Here is a 17383-nt window from a genome sequence, read left to right as displayed (position 1 = left end):
GGACCGAGGGGCCAGGGAAGCAGGCTTGCAGGAGGTCACTTGCTTTCCCCGTACTTAGAAGTCATGATTGCAGCCTAATCATATGCGTGTTATTGCTCCTTTCCTCTTATTAACGAAAGTCATTTCTTTTCTCCTTGCAATGCATGGTATATAATAATTGGTAAGCTGGTGAACTAGGAAACATTAACTTAATGGTGTTCAACAGATGCTTGTGTTTATAAAGCACTTCTTAGCAGGTGGGACATTGCTAAGTCTCTCAGTAGTGGCGTACTATCCATACAAGAAACGGGATGCCTTTCATTCTTTCTGTAAAACCAGCATTTCTCTAAGGAAATGCTTGTTGTTAAAATAAAAATAGAATTTTGCTATCTTAAAAATTTTATGCAGGTATGGCTTTATCAGAATGTAAGGTGCCAAGAATTGGAATATTTTGTAAGCCATACTTCTAAAACTTGCTTATTTGTATACATTTCTGGAGTTGTCTTTCAGCCATGGTGATTTTGTTGGAATATTATGTAAATTTGGAGGAAAATAATATTGAGCAGCTCTTAACAGTGTTCTTTTATCCATGATTATAGGTATGGATTTTCTCTGAAAGCTAGTATTAAGTGGAGGAAACTACATTGAGAATTTAAAATGTAATTGGTGTTTTAATTTTATTAATCTCTTTAATTTTTAGAATAAATTAAGCAAAATTTTTGGAATAAAAAATTAGGTATTTAAGGTGGATGTAATTAGTAAATGCAACATATTTCATGGGCGTGTGTACAAAAATCATGTACAGTAACAAGAACCATAACTACTTATACTATTTTTCTATTCTAGATATTTGAATGGTGGTATTTTCGCAAGTATGGAACATCATTCATTGAACAAGTCTCAGTAAGCCACTTGCGCCCCCTCCTGGGAGGGGTTGACAACAACTCCTCCAATAATTCTAACTCCAGCAATGGGGACTCAGATTCCAACAGGCAAAGTGTCTCAGGTATGGAAAGTCCTTCAGTTTGAACATGATTTGCTTATTTTTACTAAATTATTATGACTATAAGACAGTAATAATGTTCTTATTTAAATATTAGTATCCAGAGAAAAATGCAGTGTATTTTCCCAAGATGTTAACAGCTTCTACCAGGGAAATAGAATATAAGCATCACAAGGAAAGGAAATATTTATTTTGTTTAGTTTTACTTTTTCTCCAATTTGGTTTAGCTAAGGATCATTTATTTAGGTCAGTATTCCCAGCCTGAGTCTCTCTGGCCTCCTTGTCCCTAGTTTCTCGAACTTTATTGAATGTGTCTATTCTTTTCCATGCTAACTGCAGAACCTTCTGTCTAACTAGATGTGATCACATCACTCCTTTGCTTAAAAGGCTGCCTTGGTTTCCATTCCGCTGAAGATAAAGCCCAGCTTCCTTAGCATAGCATAAGCTGCTTTCACCTTTCTTGCCAGCTTTGGCTTCAGTCACAGTCCTGTCCCTCTCCTTTTCATTTCTTGAACATGCCATGTTTTCTCACGGCCCTTTTCATAGAAGTCTGTCTCCCTCTCGCACGTTTGCCCGTCTTTCATAACCCAGCTCCAGTGTTACTTCCTGGGAAGCCTTTTCTGATAGGTTGTACAGTATCTCTCCACCTGTGTTGACTTGGAACATTTTTATCTTTAGCAACATTTGTCAAATCTCACTGTAACGTTTAAGCTGACTGCTTTATTGCAGTATTTCTATCATTTGGTACAGTGTCTGGTCCATCATTGAAACTCAGTGAGTGCACAAATGAGTACATGCAAGGCCTGTAATTTCTCCATTCATAAAAGAAGTGGGAAGAATATGGTCTCTTAGCTTGGTCTCTTTATCAGCTCAGCAAACATTTCCTAAGTCCTTAATATGAACCTGGCCTTATACAGGTTCTTATGAATTTATGATTGAAAAAAAAATAAAGCTAAAGTCCTTGTCCTCATGGATCTCTCATGTCTACTGAAGGAGACACAGTGGTTAGTGCTATGATTACATGAGGGGAACATACAATGCTATGGAGAACAAAGGAGAGTTCCTGACCCAAACTGGGGGAAGAAGTTTGCTTCTTGAAGGGGAGGGCGCTAGTGCTGATAGTTAAAGGTTGAAGAAGAAGAAATTAAAGAGCTAGATTAGATCTTTTTTTTTTTTCTTTCTCCTAGAATAACTCAGTCCACATTTCATAACTGTCTGGCCAGGTGATAAGCATCAAGGAGCACTGCACATATATTTTATTCCTGTTGTTGATCCAGTGCCCTTTCAGTAGACCCTTTGCCAGCCATCTGTGAGTGGTAGTGGGCACCACGAGGTGCGCATTTTTTTTTCATCCAAAAGGGTACATGTGCAAGAGATGGCACCACTCAGGTAACAGAATTGTCTGGGACTTTGAAAATGTACCCATTTTGTGAAAGAAACAGAAAGAGAGCTGAGCAAAGTGAAACATTAAGCACTATTCTAACAAGTGTGGCACATTATTCTAATGGGGGGTCTTGATCATTCAGTCATCTTCAGAGTATAGCCATTGTGGGTAACGGCCCTCACTTTGCATCTGCTGTGAAGACCTCTTGTCTGATTAGAGTTACTACAGTCTTTGAATGATATAAAACATTGTAGGAAATTAACAGATTAGAAATGGAAAGCAGCCTTATTTGAGGCCATTCTTCATTGAGTACATTTTAATTTTTATTAAAATTCTCTCTACGCATTTTAAATTTCTTGACATCATTCCTAAATGCAATGAAGAGTTCTACTGTCACTATTACTTTGCTTTCTCTCTTTATGGCTACCTTGAAGTAAGCCTTATGCATTATATAAATCTTGATGCTATTCTTAGTGCTTTTATGGCAGTTTTAAAAGGGAGGACCTAAGTCCTTTATACAAATTTATTCAAAAATAATAATCATGGAAATTCCCAGTTTTATTTGTGCTGGGTTTTGACCTGGCTAAAACTGAGTTTTTGAATATTATTAATTCAATTCCACTAGAATTTGCTGAATGTCTGCTACTGTGCAGGCAATATTTCTGTTCATTTCCTGTGTAATAGCTACAGCATTTATGATCTGATCTCATAACAATGTTCAAATACTTACATTTAGCAAAGGGGAAATTACCTTATCTAAGTATATTTAGAGCTCAGTCTGCCCTCCTGTCACTGACCGTTGGGTTTCTAAAATTTGGCTAACTCAGCTCAACAAACATATATGCCAGTATAGAAGTACCAGATACAGTGGGGCTAATACTATTTTCCACTTCTCTTTTCCTGTGGTGACTTTTATTTTTGAATAAGAAAAGTATTATTAAAGTACATTGTCTTTTATCTCTACTCTTAATCACTTTCTATTAAATAGTCTGGTTCCAACTAAGTAAAGAAAAAAGAAAGTCCAAAGCTGAGGGTAATTAATAATACATTTTCTTAAAATAGAAGAATTAGTTTAACAATTCCTAGTCCCTTAATAATAATAAAATGGCTGTTGCCTTAGTAACGAAAGGGTGAATCTTTTGATTTTCTTGGAGAATGACAAGACAGTTCTTTGGCGAATCTTACATGAAATGCAACATGGCTAACAAAGTCCCATGGATATTGGCAAAGGCTGTTTAATAGCTTATTTGAGAAAAATCATTGAAAAAGCTTTAAAAAAAAAACCCTGAAAATATCAGTTATAAACATTGATCTATATGAAAACTCATAGAGTAGCTCTTAAGGAATCATTTATTTTGGTTAAAAGTTGAAAGGGGAAATGGGGAGTGGGAGAATTGTGACTGTCACAGGGCAGGCTGTTCATACCTTTTTTTAACTTTTGTTTCTGTACAAATTGGCCTGAATCTGTAGTAATCTTTATCTGTGGATTAGAGGAAATTTGTAGTTAACGGCACAGCTTCTTAAGCTAGTTAAATTTTAGGTTGTTTGCCTTAGGTTAACATTTATGGACATTTTGGGGTGCCTGCGAGGCTCAGTCAGTTAAGGTTAAGTGTCTGCCTTCGGCTCAGGTCATGATCTCAGGGTCCTGGGATCAAGCCCCGCATCAGGCTCCCCGCTTAGCGGGGAGTCTGTTTCTCCCTCTCCCTGCCGCTTACCCTGCTTGTGCTCTCCCTTTCTCTGTCTCTCTGACAAATAAATAAATAATATCTTTAAAAAAACACACATTTATGAACATTTCACTTGTTTTGCTTTTTTTGGGAGCTAACCCACCATTTTTCATCATAAACTCTGCTGATGTATTTGCCATGTCACCATGTTTCTCACTGCCATTTCTTTTCTTTTTTTTCTTTTAAAGATTTTATTTATTTATTCGACAGAGATAGCGACAGCCAGCGAGAGAGGGAACACAAGCAGGGGGAATGGGAGAGGAAGAAGCAGGCTCATAGCGGAGGAGCCTGATGTGGGGCTCGATCCCATAACACCGGGATATAACGCCGGGATCACGCCCTGAGCCGAAGGCAGACGCTTAACCACTGTGCCACCCAGGCGCCCCCTCTCACTGCCATTTCTTAATTCAACTCAGCTTGTGAGCTGATGATGTGTAGGGATTTAAAACATGGCCAACTTCTCCTTTTTTGAAGGGAGGGGATTCTCAGGGAGCAGTAGCATTTCGAATTTGGGTGCATGGAAACATCTGTTAGATAATTGCCCTGTTCTTGAGTAAGTTGCCATAAAGACAAAAGTTTGCAGCATTCACCTTCAAGATATTTGGTAGAGTGCAGGGTGCTTCATCACATGAGAAGTATCCTTGCCAAAGTCAAGTTTAAATTCTCTGAGATACCTTAGTATTCTCTTGCATAGAACTAGATCTTTAGACAAGCTCTGGTTATAGTTGCTTGCCTTCCTGTCTCAAATCATTTCATTTTAGTCTCATTTAATCTTAATATATATCTTATATATGTACATAGTATATATGTATACATATATAAGAAGCAGGTACTGTTATCATCTCTGTTGTATGGTAGAGGAAGCTGAGGAACAGGCAAGTTAAGCCATCTGCCTAAGGTCAGTCCAAGGTCACATAGCTGGTAACCTAGGTGGTCTTACTTTGGAGTCCAAAGTCTCAAGCTCCAACGAAAAAATTTAGCCTAGATCCTCTGTGAGGTCTGTAAACTCAATACTGATATAATTACTAAGCTGGTAAAATAAATAATTTCATTAAAAACCTTATACTACCACACATGATGTTATTTCAGAAGTGACATTATCCAAACTTACTTAGAAACAGCTCAGTGGTAGAATTGCTGATGGTTGTTGAGACCTCAGACTTTGGGGTCAGACAGATGTGGCCCTAATCTTGGCTTCATCACTTACAGTGTGTGACCTTGGGCGACTCATTTAACCTTCCTTGGTATCTTAATTTGCATATATGGGAATAACAGCAGTATCTACTTCACAGAGTACTTTGAGGAATAAATGAGGTCATTCAAAAATAGCAAGTCAGAGGACAACCATCAGGCAGTGTCCTCCGGATGAACTGACTTCTCTATGAATATGATGGGGAAGGTGGCCCAGCCCCATGGAGATATGGCTGCGGGTTCAATGAGGTTTACTCATTAGCTCAGTGACTCACTTTTATGCCCAGGCCTTTCAGTACTTGCTTTTTAAATATATCCCTTGGCAAAATTGCAAATTGCTACATGTCCAGAACCTTTGGGGTTGCTCTTTAATCAATCTCAATTAGAGGAACTCAGTTGTCCTTGCCATATCTATGTGTGTGTTGAAGTGATTATCTTAGCCAATGCTTATTACATATTTTAAAATCTTTTGCTACTAAAATTTATGTTTTACTATAGATTTGCTCTCCAGTTGAATGGTGAAAATGCCTAAAACAGTTTCAGTCCCTGGTGAACATTTATTTAATAAACTTATTTCACATTTCCACATTATTTGGTCGAGGTGATTGACTTAGGTCAGAAATAATCAATGAGAAGTGTATGAAAGATACTATAAAGATTTAAGCAATACTTGAAGAGAGTAGTACACTATCTTGAATAGAGCAGATCAATAAAATGGTCTTGAAACTCATCATTTTTTATACTTATTCTCATTCTGTAGAATTTGAGGGAATAGCATATTTGTTGTGTTGAAAGCTACCTACATGTTACTTTGTGCCTTTTCTACTACTAATTCTTTCAAAATAATTATTTCAAAGGTTATGAAAACAGCTAAAGCTTAATAACTTAAGAAAATGGATATTGTTACTCTTAAGGATTATTTAAGAATAACTTGTATGAAATAGAGCATTGGATATTCATTTCTGACATATCAAAGCTAATAAATATATGGCAGAATTATATGGCAGACATTGACTGGCTTGGGCTTAATCTTGATTGTCATAATACATCTGATGAAACTTTTTCTAGGGCCCTTTTCTGTTGTACTTTGGAACTATAATGTTTAAAAATATTGTTTAAAAGTGCCTAACATTTCCCCAGAGGAGTCTTCAAAACTCTTTTTCTAGTGGAAAATTTAATTGATAAAGTCATAGGATTTTTGAAATATGATGTTGCAGCGTAATGGGTCTGTTGCATATAGTGGGTGGTTGTTGGTCAATCTGGACACCAGCCCTTAATCTCATTTACTATGAGCTGTGGGGAAATTATATAGCTTTTCTATGCTTTACTCATCTGTAAAAAGGGCCTACTGTAGGCCCCTCACTAGTGTATGCAAGGAATATAGATGACTTGAGGTTTAAAACCTCTTATAGAAAGGCTCAGTGAAAATCAGACTTATAGCTATGACAAAAGTTGCTATTGCTGCTGTTTGTAATAATAGTATTACCATCGTTATTAGATTTTAGACTCTGGGAAGAGGTGGTAACTTCTTAGCATAACAAATCTTCTATGAATTAATAATTTATATATTTGAAGGCCCTAGAAGTGACGATTTTATGTATATATATATATATATATTTTTTTTTTTAGAAAAGAAAGATTCTCAGAGTCAAATGAATTGGATGTAGAGTAATATTTTCTTCCATGTGAATAAAGCTCTGTGACTTTGGAGCCTCTTGGCTTTTCTGAGAATTACGTTCTGTTTTTCTTTGGGGCCTGTGACAAAGGGAAAGTCTGTGATTCTGTCAGTGCACTATTCTTCTATAGAGCTTCTTCAGTTGGATGCCCTTTTCATTTTTCTACCAAGGCCATAAGCTCCTCTTTTTTTCCCCCTAATAACCCAGGGTCTAGCCCTAGGACTAATGCAGAACAGTCATTCTACATATGTTTAAACCACACAGTCCTGTGAGTGGTGGCGTGGGCATTCTAGAGGAGTGACTGGGTACAAAAGGCATGAAATAACTCACTGGGATAGCAAGTTTAGTAGGGAGTGCTGAGAGGGAAGGCTGAAGACAAGATTGGAGCTTGATTTTAGAAATTCTTGATGGCAGTAAGCATTATTTTTTTAAGTTCTTTGTCTCCCACATAAAAACGTATAATCAGCCTATTATCACAAAGGGGGGAATCTATTCTGCAGCCTTGGGGAACTAAACAAGTACTATTCCAATATTTATCGCTTCTCTTCCTCTTGAGCTGCATTCTTGCATGCATGCTGAGGTCTGGATATTTCTGTCAGCATTTGTAGGTAGACTCTTCTGTGGGCTGCTACAGATGGAACCATAGACAGTATGTTAATTGTATTGGGGCATATTTTTAATTGGACTGTTAATGTCAGAAACCCTTGATGGAGTCCCTGTCAATTTTTAGGTCTTCTAAAGGGCACTGAAATTGTTGATATTAACAACTTTCCTTTTGGAGGTAAAACTTTGATTCTGATTTAAATAAAGAATTTATTCCTCAAAGACACGAGTAAGATAAGAAACTGGACCTCATATGGAAGAACTTTTACCCCCTGGATATATCTGAGTTGAACTTTTTGACTTAAATCTTCACATTCTAATGCATTTGACATTTACAACCTCTGTCCATATCACAAAACCATCAGGCAGTCTGATATTTATGGCTTATGTACTCTCGAGTAATTCCAGACTGAGAGAGTCTTTGTAGTAGGGGTAAGATTATGAAACAAAGTAGCAAAGAAGAAATTAACATATCTGTGACCTAATTTGAGATAAAACTTTGATGCGTTCATATTCAACCTCTAGTTGCTTATTTCTTTAAAAAAATTATTCCAGTTTTGCACCAGTTTGAAGGGTATAGCTAATGAAGACATTTCTTAAGTAGTTCTGTAGCACATATTCTTTCTCATTCAGAATATTTTACATCTGTTACAGTTCCTTAGATCCTCATTTCTAAGTTTCAGGGATAGTTAAAGAAACTGAATACAGACCACATGTATGACACTATATTAGCCGTGATTTTTTTTAAAAGTTCAGTTTTCTGTTACAAGACACAAAAACATTTCAAAATGTTTGCGGCACCCCCTGCTGGCTGTATTGTGGCACTTCCTAAATGAAGATTGCATCTTTAGATACTGCTCCAAAATACTTTAGGTATATATACCGTTCCCCTTTGCAGTCATTTTTATTTAGAAATAATTTCATTTGTATCCAATGTATAATAGAGTTGAAATTTAATTGAAGGCATTTTGCTTTATAATTTGTCAATTGATATTTGAGCAGTGCTTGTCCTTCTAGGCAAATAGAATAATGTATTCACTGGAGACAAATTATTTGCCATAATCTTTTTACTAATATTTCAGATGAAATTCAGTGGAGCAGGGGTGTCTTCTCAAATGCTTCTGTTTTCTTGCAAACAATGCCACCACGAGCATCCTTTGTACATAAATATGTGTACATGTTTGTTACATGCTAAATACTAACCTTGCAATATTCATAAAGCTTTAAGAAGAGCACTTTGGATCTTGAAAGACATCCTCTGAGGAGATGGTGGAAATGATGAGGACCTAAGAGTTATAATAGTCTTAAAGACAGCGATCATGGTGGTTTGGCTCACTGGTGTGATTCAAGCCATGATCTGGAGTTCATTAGTGACCCCTCTAAGGGCCTTTACATCTGGGGAAAAAGTAATTATTTAAGAAAAGCGTAATTTTCTAGTTAGTGCCATATGAAGTGACAGCCATTGAATTTTAGTTTCTCAGGAACAAAATTCAAAGATGCTAAACTAACTGAGCAAAGATCATTTCCTAAATGTCGAGTTAAGCTAAGTGTCAGAAAATGTAGCGCCATCGTTTATAAACATAGCGCAAATTTTAGGTGGGCTTCAGCCCTAATTTAAAGATAAATTTATCTTCTTTAAATGAAAATATGTCTTCCTGTTATATGTGTACCCTTTGTTCACTATTTTAACAAGAATGTATTGAGATTACACACAGCTTTTCTGTCATGTTTTATGTTCTTCATTTTCATGCTGTATTATAATAGATACTTTGCTTGTTTGTTTTCCCCATTGAGTGCTCAGTGCTCATTGGATAGATGCATGGGTGGATGGATGGAAGGATGGATATTGCATATAAGGACTGAGAATCTTAATGAGTTGCCCATGGCCTTTAATGTTCTTTTGATTTCTGCAATAATTGTTCACTTTTTCATGTATATGTCTTTGGGTGTGTTTTTTTGTGGACTACACACACACAGATATTTTAAGTACTGTTAACTGATTTTATTTTCTAATAAAACATTATTCATTCAAAGAAATGCATTGAGAATCAGTAGAAAGTCTTAATCATAGGCTGTTTAAAAAAAATTGTAGCTTATTAGTCACACACTTATAAGATAGCCTTAAAAATTAATGATTGACTTTACTAAGTCCTATGGTTCTAAATTTCTGCAGTCTTTGTATGAGAAAGTTGTATAATCTATTAGTATATGCTAGAATTATAACATTAGTATAATAATTAATACATGTATCTAAATAAGTAAATAGTGTTAATGCTTTTAAAACAATATATTTTCACAGTATTTCTCCCTAAAATAATAACTTTATTAATTTTTTTATTACTACTTTATGGCAATGTAAAAGGCAATCTGGTGACTTTCACAAGATCAGTATTAACAAAGACCCTAAATAAAAACCTGGGGCACTTGCACATTATACTCTAGAGCTTAAGTTAGGCTTACTTAGGAGTTATTTTAAGATATATTTTAGAAAGTATTAATAGAAAGTAGTTTTACTTCTACCTATACCTTCTACCTGTAATTTTAGAAGTAAATTCATAGAATTTGTTTAGACCTCTTAATGACTACTGAAGTTATAAACCAGCTGATTTTGGCCTATACCTTGATTTAGCAAATGAGGAAGCTTATGCCTAGAAAGATTAGGGGAAACTTTCCAAAGTCCTGGTGCCTGAGCTATGTTTCCTGATTAACCACTCAGAGTTTTTCCATGTTGCTTCCCATATAGAGGATAGAGAATAAAATTATCTTATCAAATGTCCAGGAAGGGTGGTTTGCTAAATTAATTAGCTTGTAGTGTCTCTGGACTATGTGTAACATTTTCATATTTCTCTTTGCTGCAGAATGCAAAGTATGGCGAAATCCACTAAATTTATTTAGGGGTGCTGAATATAATCGGTAAGCATTTTGACAGCTTGGGAAACAAATGGGTCTAGTTCAGAGAGTAAAGGCAGCAGCAAATGTTTTTGCTGGTTCATTTAGGGGTCATTGTAACAGTCTGGGTAGTGCTTCTATTTTTTGATACAATCCTCAAATGTTTTGATTTTTTTGTTTTATAAATATTTTTGGGATTGGAATTGGGATTATATATACATATATATATATATATATGTATATATATAATCATGTGTAGTTTTTAGAAATTTTCTATTACAGTTATTTGTTTCATTATGATCAAAATATTTTGAAGCTTACCTAGAACATGCTTATGAAGATGTCACAGAAGTTATGTTGGAATTTAATTTTGTGGAGTAATTAGGCATATCAGAATTTTCATGGCTTTTGAGATATGCCTATTCATGATATAATTAGGGAGAGTTTTCATTAGCTAGTGCTAGTAAAATTTTTAGACAAAAATATAGAGGAAAATGTTTGCTTCTTTCCTGCTCATATACTTCCTAAAGGGAGAACAGGATGTTTAAAAAAATTTTTTTTCGTTCACTGGCAAAGCTGTTTTAGTATTTCAGTTAATGTTTTATAGTTCAACTCCTATGCAGCTTAATATTTTGTAGGTCTTGCTTTCTTCTCTCAAAGTGTCTGACCATCTATTTCCCCTTTACCAGGTATACTTGGGTGACAGGACGAGAGCCTTTGACTTACTATGACATGAATCTCTCTGCCCAAGACCACCAGACATTCTTCACTTGTGACTCAGACCACCTGCGTCCTGCAGATGCAAGTATGGACAATCTTTTAGATAGTTGCTGAGTGGGAGTGCTTTTTGGTTTAAGTACTAAGGTTACTATTTTTGGAATATCTGCTCTACAAAAACCCCAATGTATAAAATATTAAATTGGAGACTGACTAGTAGAACCCAGAATTCTGATACTTAAATAAAAGATTTATCACAATGAAGTATCAATGTAGAAACATGTCTTCTTGTTATAATTTAAAATGCCATTTAGAAAAATATACTGATATTGGATTTACATATTTTGAAGAAATATTAATCTTATATGAAGCTAATTAAATCCTTGGTTGAGGTAGAATGAAGGGTCATGTCTCTTTGGTGATATTATAATTAGAAATTGGGATTTAGTGAATCCAAATGATAAATGAATATATTGTAGTCCTCTGTATGCCTATTTATAGGTTCACTAGCATTGAATGGGGGCATGGCCTTACCTACTGGAATCCATATTTGTTTTCCATCCTAGAAAAGGCTTTGTTTGGCATGCATTTCACATTGTATGAGATCCAAATAATTCCACTGATAATTTTTTAAATCGCCAAACTTAAATAGGTGAAAAAAATCTTTAAAAAGAGGAATATGTACATGTGCCTAAGAAACTAACTTAGAATATACATATTTATTGTTGCTCTTTTTGCAATAATAAATGGATTGTTGCTCTTTTTTAAAAGGTACTCTTTGCCATGGTGGAACATCATAGTCCAATAAATATTCCAGGCATTGGACTTTCCACAATATATATATAAAAACTGTTCTGGTATATAAAAACTGTGTTTGCAGCAAACTTTGGCAACAGATAGGCATGTTAAGCAAAAGGCTAAAGCACTTTTTTTCTGATCCAACTCCTAATTCTTCAAATGGTTTTATTAAAAAAAAGTTTTTATTATGTTCAGTTTGCCACTGTATAGTACAGCATTAGTTTTTGATGAGTGTTCAATGATTCATTAGTTGAGTATAACACCCTGTGCTCTTCAAAACGTTTGAAAATGGCCTAATACCCAGAGCCTATGGAGTTTGGGAAAATGATCAATAGAAATTATTGATTGTGTCTAAGTAGAAGGAAGAGATTAGTAGCAATGTCACCTCAAAAGGGGTAAAATAATATATGTTTCTTAACAACAAATGACACTAATGAGCAAAAGAAATATTAAATCTCTTTTAGAATGTCTTTTCCTTTCTTGATTAAGAAACCTTAATCAGTGTGGTGGGCATAGCATAACATGTAGACTTGAAGAATCACTATGTTATATACTTGAAAATACTGTAACATTGTGTGTCAACTCATACTTCAGTAAAAAACAGAAATCTTAATCAAGATTAAGTCTCTAAAATTATAGACCATGGATTAGTCTATAAGATTTAGATCTGTAATTTTATGAGCACAAGAAAGGTTTGATATCATCAACTGAAGAACAATGGAATAGCGAATTAGAGTATTTGTGTGACTTTGGAGATTTGGGCTGACTTTCTTGGTAAGTGAAATACTGTCTTGTATTCAAGCTGAAAGCTATTAATTTAACTATTGTCCCGTGTTGAGTCTTCCAAATTATTTGTATTGATGGACTTGGTTTTTTCTCTTTTTCTAAAATAGTAATGCAGAAAGCCTGGAGAGAGAGAAACCCCCAAGCTAGAATTTCTGCAGCTCATGAAGCCTTAGAGATAAACGAGTAAGTGGGGAAAAATCTTGCTTTTAAAAAGGAAATCTCATCCTTTGCCATTAATAGGATACTTAAATTAAATTATGCATTTGAACTTGAAGATTGTTTTGGGGGTTATTAATTTTGTTAAAAAAATTTTTTTGTGAAGGACATTCATGTGATGGTGGTTTTAGTCATTTTAGAGAGCAATTCAGTAGTTTTGCTATGACCCTAACTTAAATAGCTTCCAAGGGCTATTCCAAGGCTTCCAAGCCCTTTAAGGACTACCTGTGGGATACTGTAAGGATATAAAATAAATACAGTTTCTTTACATATCTAAAACATACTGACGGGGAGATTTTTTTCAGATGTAGAATACTCATCTGTGCCATCACATTTTTTAGGTAGAGCTTCTGCTTGTGGGGAAAAGATAACAAAAACATACGGTGAAAAAAATTAAACTTTAAAAGTATTTCAAGATCAAGACAAAGATAAGAGGAAATGCTGTCATTAGTGTTGTCAAACATGCTGTGGGTTACCAAGGAAGGCTGGGAAATATCTTCTGGAGATTTCAGAAAATGGGAAAGATTCTTAAAATTGGAGTCATAAAATCTCAGGGTTGGCAGAGACCTTAAAGGTCATTTAACTCAACCACCCATCTGGTGCTTGAATCACCTCGACACTCTCCCTGCCAAGTGGTCATTGTTAAACTATTTTATGATTTTTTTGAAGAAGGTTACAGAATCTTCTTCGGAGGTCTTAGAAAAAGAAAGATTCACTTGAGAGTTGGAAATCCTGCCTTTGTAACCTGTTGATCTATTTGGTTTCTGATTCTGTCATACAACATATTTATTTTCCAGTTTCTTGTCATCTACAAATTGGATATGCCTGCCCTCTATGTGTCATCCATGTTTCTGATAAAAATGTCAGGGTCAGGGACAGATCCCTGTGACATGACATATACAAACTACCCTCCAGGTTCATGTCTTCATGACTCATCATCCTTTGGTATTGTTCAACCAAGTACTAAGCCACCCAAGTTACACTGTGATTCAGCTCATATTTCTGCGTTTTGATCTTAAGAATGCCAGTTGTAGCTGTGGATCTTTACTGTATAGTAAATTCTTTAAAGTAAATTAAGCTAGCACAACCTGATTTATTTATTCTTAGTGAATTTAAGCTAGCTTCTAGTGTTCACTACTTTCTTTTAAAAATGCTTGGAAACCATCCCTTTAATAATCCATTAGAATATCTTTCCAAATCACTGTTCTGTAGTTTGGGAAGTCTGCCCTCTTCCCTTTTTGAACATTTTTACTGCATTTGTCATCTCATCTTCTAGCACATGTCCATTCTTCGTGATTCCTTAACTATCCACAGAGAGCACTTCCATGGGCTGCCTGCCTACGGGGTCTGTTGGCTTCCTGGGATTTGCCCATCCCAGTACAGTAATTCATTTAGAAGACATCAGTTATTTGCTATCTTACATCTTTTTACCCACATTAGAGTTTAATTTCTTCTCCCTTTTTCAGCCCGAAAATCATGCTCCTTGATAGAGAAGCCAGGAAAAAAAAGTAGGAGTTAGAGAGTTTTGCTTTCTCTTCATTATCTGCTACTACTAACTACAAAGTTTTCTTGTTTTGATGTGGTTGTTGTGTTGTTTGTCTTTTTTGCTTATTTATTTTTGTGATGGTTGTAGAGAAATGGGGGTGGTAATAGGGCTTTAAACATAATTTAAAAACAGGGAATAGATGATTGTCTTTAGCGTTTTGTTGTGTCTTTATTTTGCTTTGCAAGCTTCAGCTAATTTGGAGTTTTAGCTCTCCTGACATTATTCTTATTAGCTCATTCCACTCTCTTGTAGTCCTTCATCACATGCCCTCTTTCCATCTTTTTTTACATGTCCTTTAAGAATCTGACCTTGTGAGAGATCTCTGTGCAGCCATATTGGTTACTTAATGGTCACCCCTCTTTTCTTCCTGAGAGGCTCATTTGTGACTATGGTTACAGCTGGACATTTGGAAACTGCCCGACCCTCTTAAACCATTTTTTTTCCTTCAGAGTCTCATGCCATTGTATCATACCTCTTTTCTTTGAAGTTTTTGAAGTCCACCTTACCCTCTTTGATTACCCTGAACTCCAAAATGACATAGTAACTCTCTCTGAATGTTCCTATCAATTTTCATTTCACCAACTATTTTTTTCTTCTTGGTCAGAATTAGGTCCAGAGTTGAAGTTCCCCTAATTGCTTCCTCTACCATCTGGGAGATAAAATTGTTACCAAAGTAAGTCAAGAACCTGTCGGGTGCCCTACTTCTAACCAAATGAGACTTCTTCTAGCAGATATCTGGATGGTTGACACCCCCATCACCATACTTTCTTGCTTCTGTCTGTGTATTGTGTTGTGACAAGGATGCATCATCTCTATCTTCCATCGAGCTGAGCCGTTGTTCTGTACTCCCCAACCATTAGCACTTCTATTGCTCTTTCTCCTTCACTCACAAGCTCTTAGCATGTTTCTACCCCAGACTCATGACTTTCCACATAGATATATGTTTTCTTGGCTAGTAGTGCTACTCTGCCTCTCCTCCTAAGAATACTATTTGCAATATAAACAAATAAAGCAAGCAACTTGCCCCCACCTGTCTTTTGAATTCCCAGCCCACCAACTATAATCTTATAGCTAAGTTCTCTGATACTATATCCACCACTCAGTATTATAATCTCAGTTTTCACTTCATTACCCTTGACCCATATTTATATGTCAGCATCTGAAGCCTTAAGTAGTGCTTCTTGATGCCTGTCCCGTTATTTTCTCCAGTGAATCGCTGGGCAGTTTCAGCATCATTATAGTTCTTTCTAAGTCCTATATCTGCTGCCCTCCATACTAATTGGTTTTACAGCATTTTTCTGGGCATTTTTTCTCCCTACTGCACCACATTCTGTTTAAAGCCCCATTGATCAGTCCTGCGTGAAATTAAAGGGATTGACCAAAGAACTGACAAGACCCCTCCTCAAGGCTAAGATTTAAATAGTCACCCCAAACCTCCCCTTGGCTGTGGTTCAGCCTCCTTTTCCTAGCTGGGCTGTTGCAGTTTATGAAGGGTAAAAGTAAAATTTGGTTTCACTTGCTGTTTATTTTCTCTCTTGTGGTCTGATGGAGGTTCTGATAAGTAGGGAAATGACCACAAGAGAGGCAATGGGGAAGAAGGAAAGCAGAGGGATCTGTGCAGATGGGACCTGTGTGGTCTGCTCCGGCCTCATGTTTCCTATCACATTCCCTTTCTTTGGCAGTCGGGTGGTTCTGATACGATGGGAAAGGTTGAAATTTCCAAGAGTTCCCCTTGTTTGTTAGTTAACTGCTTATCCTTTCCGGCTTCCTAGCTTAGAGGTTGTTGAAAGGATTAAATGAGACGATATATGTTAAGTGCCTGGTACAGTGCTTATTACATACTGAGCAACAGGTGGTGGTAGCTATTACTGTTAAAGGCGTGAGATCGAACTCTTGTTCCCTGCTGAGGCTGAATCAGATTTTGAGCTCTTCAGAAATAACACTACCTGTAGGTTCTTCTAGTGTTCTTCTCTGACCCAGAAAATCAGTGCTGACTATAATGAGATGTTGAAGCGCTGTTTTTTTAATGAGTAATTGATCTGATTTAATGAACTTCTCATTCTGAAGAAATCCTTAGATTTCAGAGAATCCATGTTTAGTGAATAGAAGGAAATTTATCTGTAGGACCTCTAACTTTGAGAGCTGGCAGGAGATCTTTCCCAACAGCTGTTGTCATTGCCATCATCAGTTGACACTGACGGAGTATGTACCCCATGCCGGCTACTGTACTGAGCACTTCACATGCATCACCTTACTTAACCTTCGCAACAACACTGTGAACAAATCGATTCCATGTTGTGCTCCATCAGGGAGGCAGAGTAATAACTTGCCCAAAGTGACACACTAATAAGGGGCAGAGTCCATTTGTGAGCCCCACGCTCCTAACACCACACATCCTACCTTTCAAGCTAAAATATAGACATTTCTTTTGTGTCATTATTTTGTGTCAACAACTACAAACCAGGGGTGCATGAACCAGTTGGCCACTCTGCATGTTTTGGCATAACTCCTTGCCCTTCTGCATGCACTCCTACAGCTGTGATAGCGTCCTTGGATTTGTAATTGATGTTGGCTATTATCTGAATGGACAGGTGTGCGACTGCATATATTCTCTTGGCTGAAGAGGAAGCAACAACCATTGCGGAAGCAGAAAAGCTGTTCAAGCAGGCCCTGAAGGCTGGAGACGGCTGTTACCGGCGTTCTCAGCAGCTACAGCATCACGGATCCCAGTACGAAGCCCAGCATAGTAAGGTTTTCTCCAGGCTGACATGTTGGGGGTCAGAACTGTAGCGGGATTAATCAGAACAAATGTTCAGGCCAGTTCAAAATATGATTCTCATAGATGAGAATAAATACTAGTTTTTGCCT

General features: G+C 36.4%; 1 protein-coding gene across 10 annotated transcripts in view; it reads left to right on the top strand.

Moving 5' to 3' along the window:
* Window positions 1-17383, top strand: part of ST7 (suppression of tumorigenicity 7) — a 231257-nt gene that overhangs the window by 129349 nt on the left and 84525 nt on the right. For 8 of the 10 annotated variants that reach the window (XR_006778648.2, XM_045792785.2, XM_045792784.2 and 5 more), the window contains 6 exons: window positions 826-985; window positions 10422-10476; window positions 11142-11257; window positions 12861-12936; window positions 15120-15188; window positions 17107-17261. Coding sequence is in view for 9 of the 10 variants with exons in the window: in XM_045792785.2 (XP_045648741.1) it covers window positions 826-985; window positions 10422-10476; window positions 11142-11257; window positions 12861-12936; window positions 15120-15188; window positions 17107-17261 (631 nt within the window). In the remaining variant the exon portion in view is untranslated. The remainder of the gene's footprint in view (window positions 1-825; window positions 986-10421; window positions 10477-11141; window positions 11258-12860; window positions 12937-15119; window positions 15189-17106; window positions 17262-17383) is intronic. The other 2 variants (XM_045792787.2, XM_045792786.2) reach the window with 1 other exon arrangement.

This window comes from Ursus americanus, chromosome 3 (genome assembly GCF_024610735.1).
Source record: "Ursus americanus isolate L20-20 chromosome 3, mUrsAme1.1.p, whole genome shotgun sequence".
Lineage (NCBI taxonomy): Eukaryota > Metazoa > Chordata > Mammalia > Carnivora > Ursidae > Ursus > Ursus americanus.
Note: the sequence above shows the minus strand (reverse complement) of the source record. Positions and strands in the feature narration are given on the sequence as shown.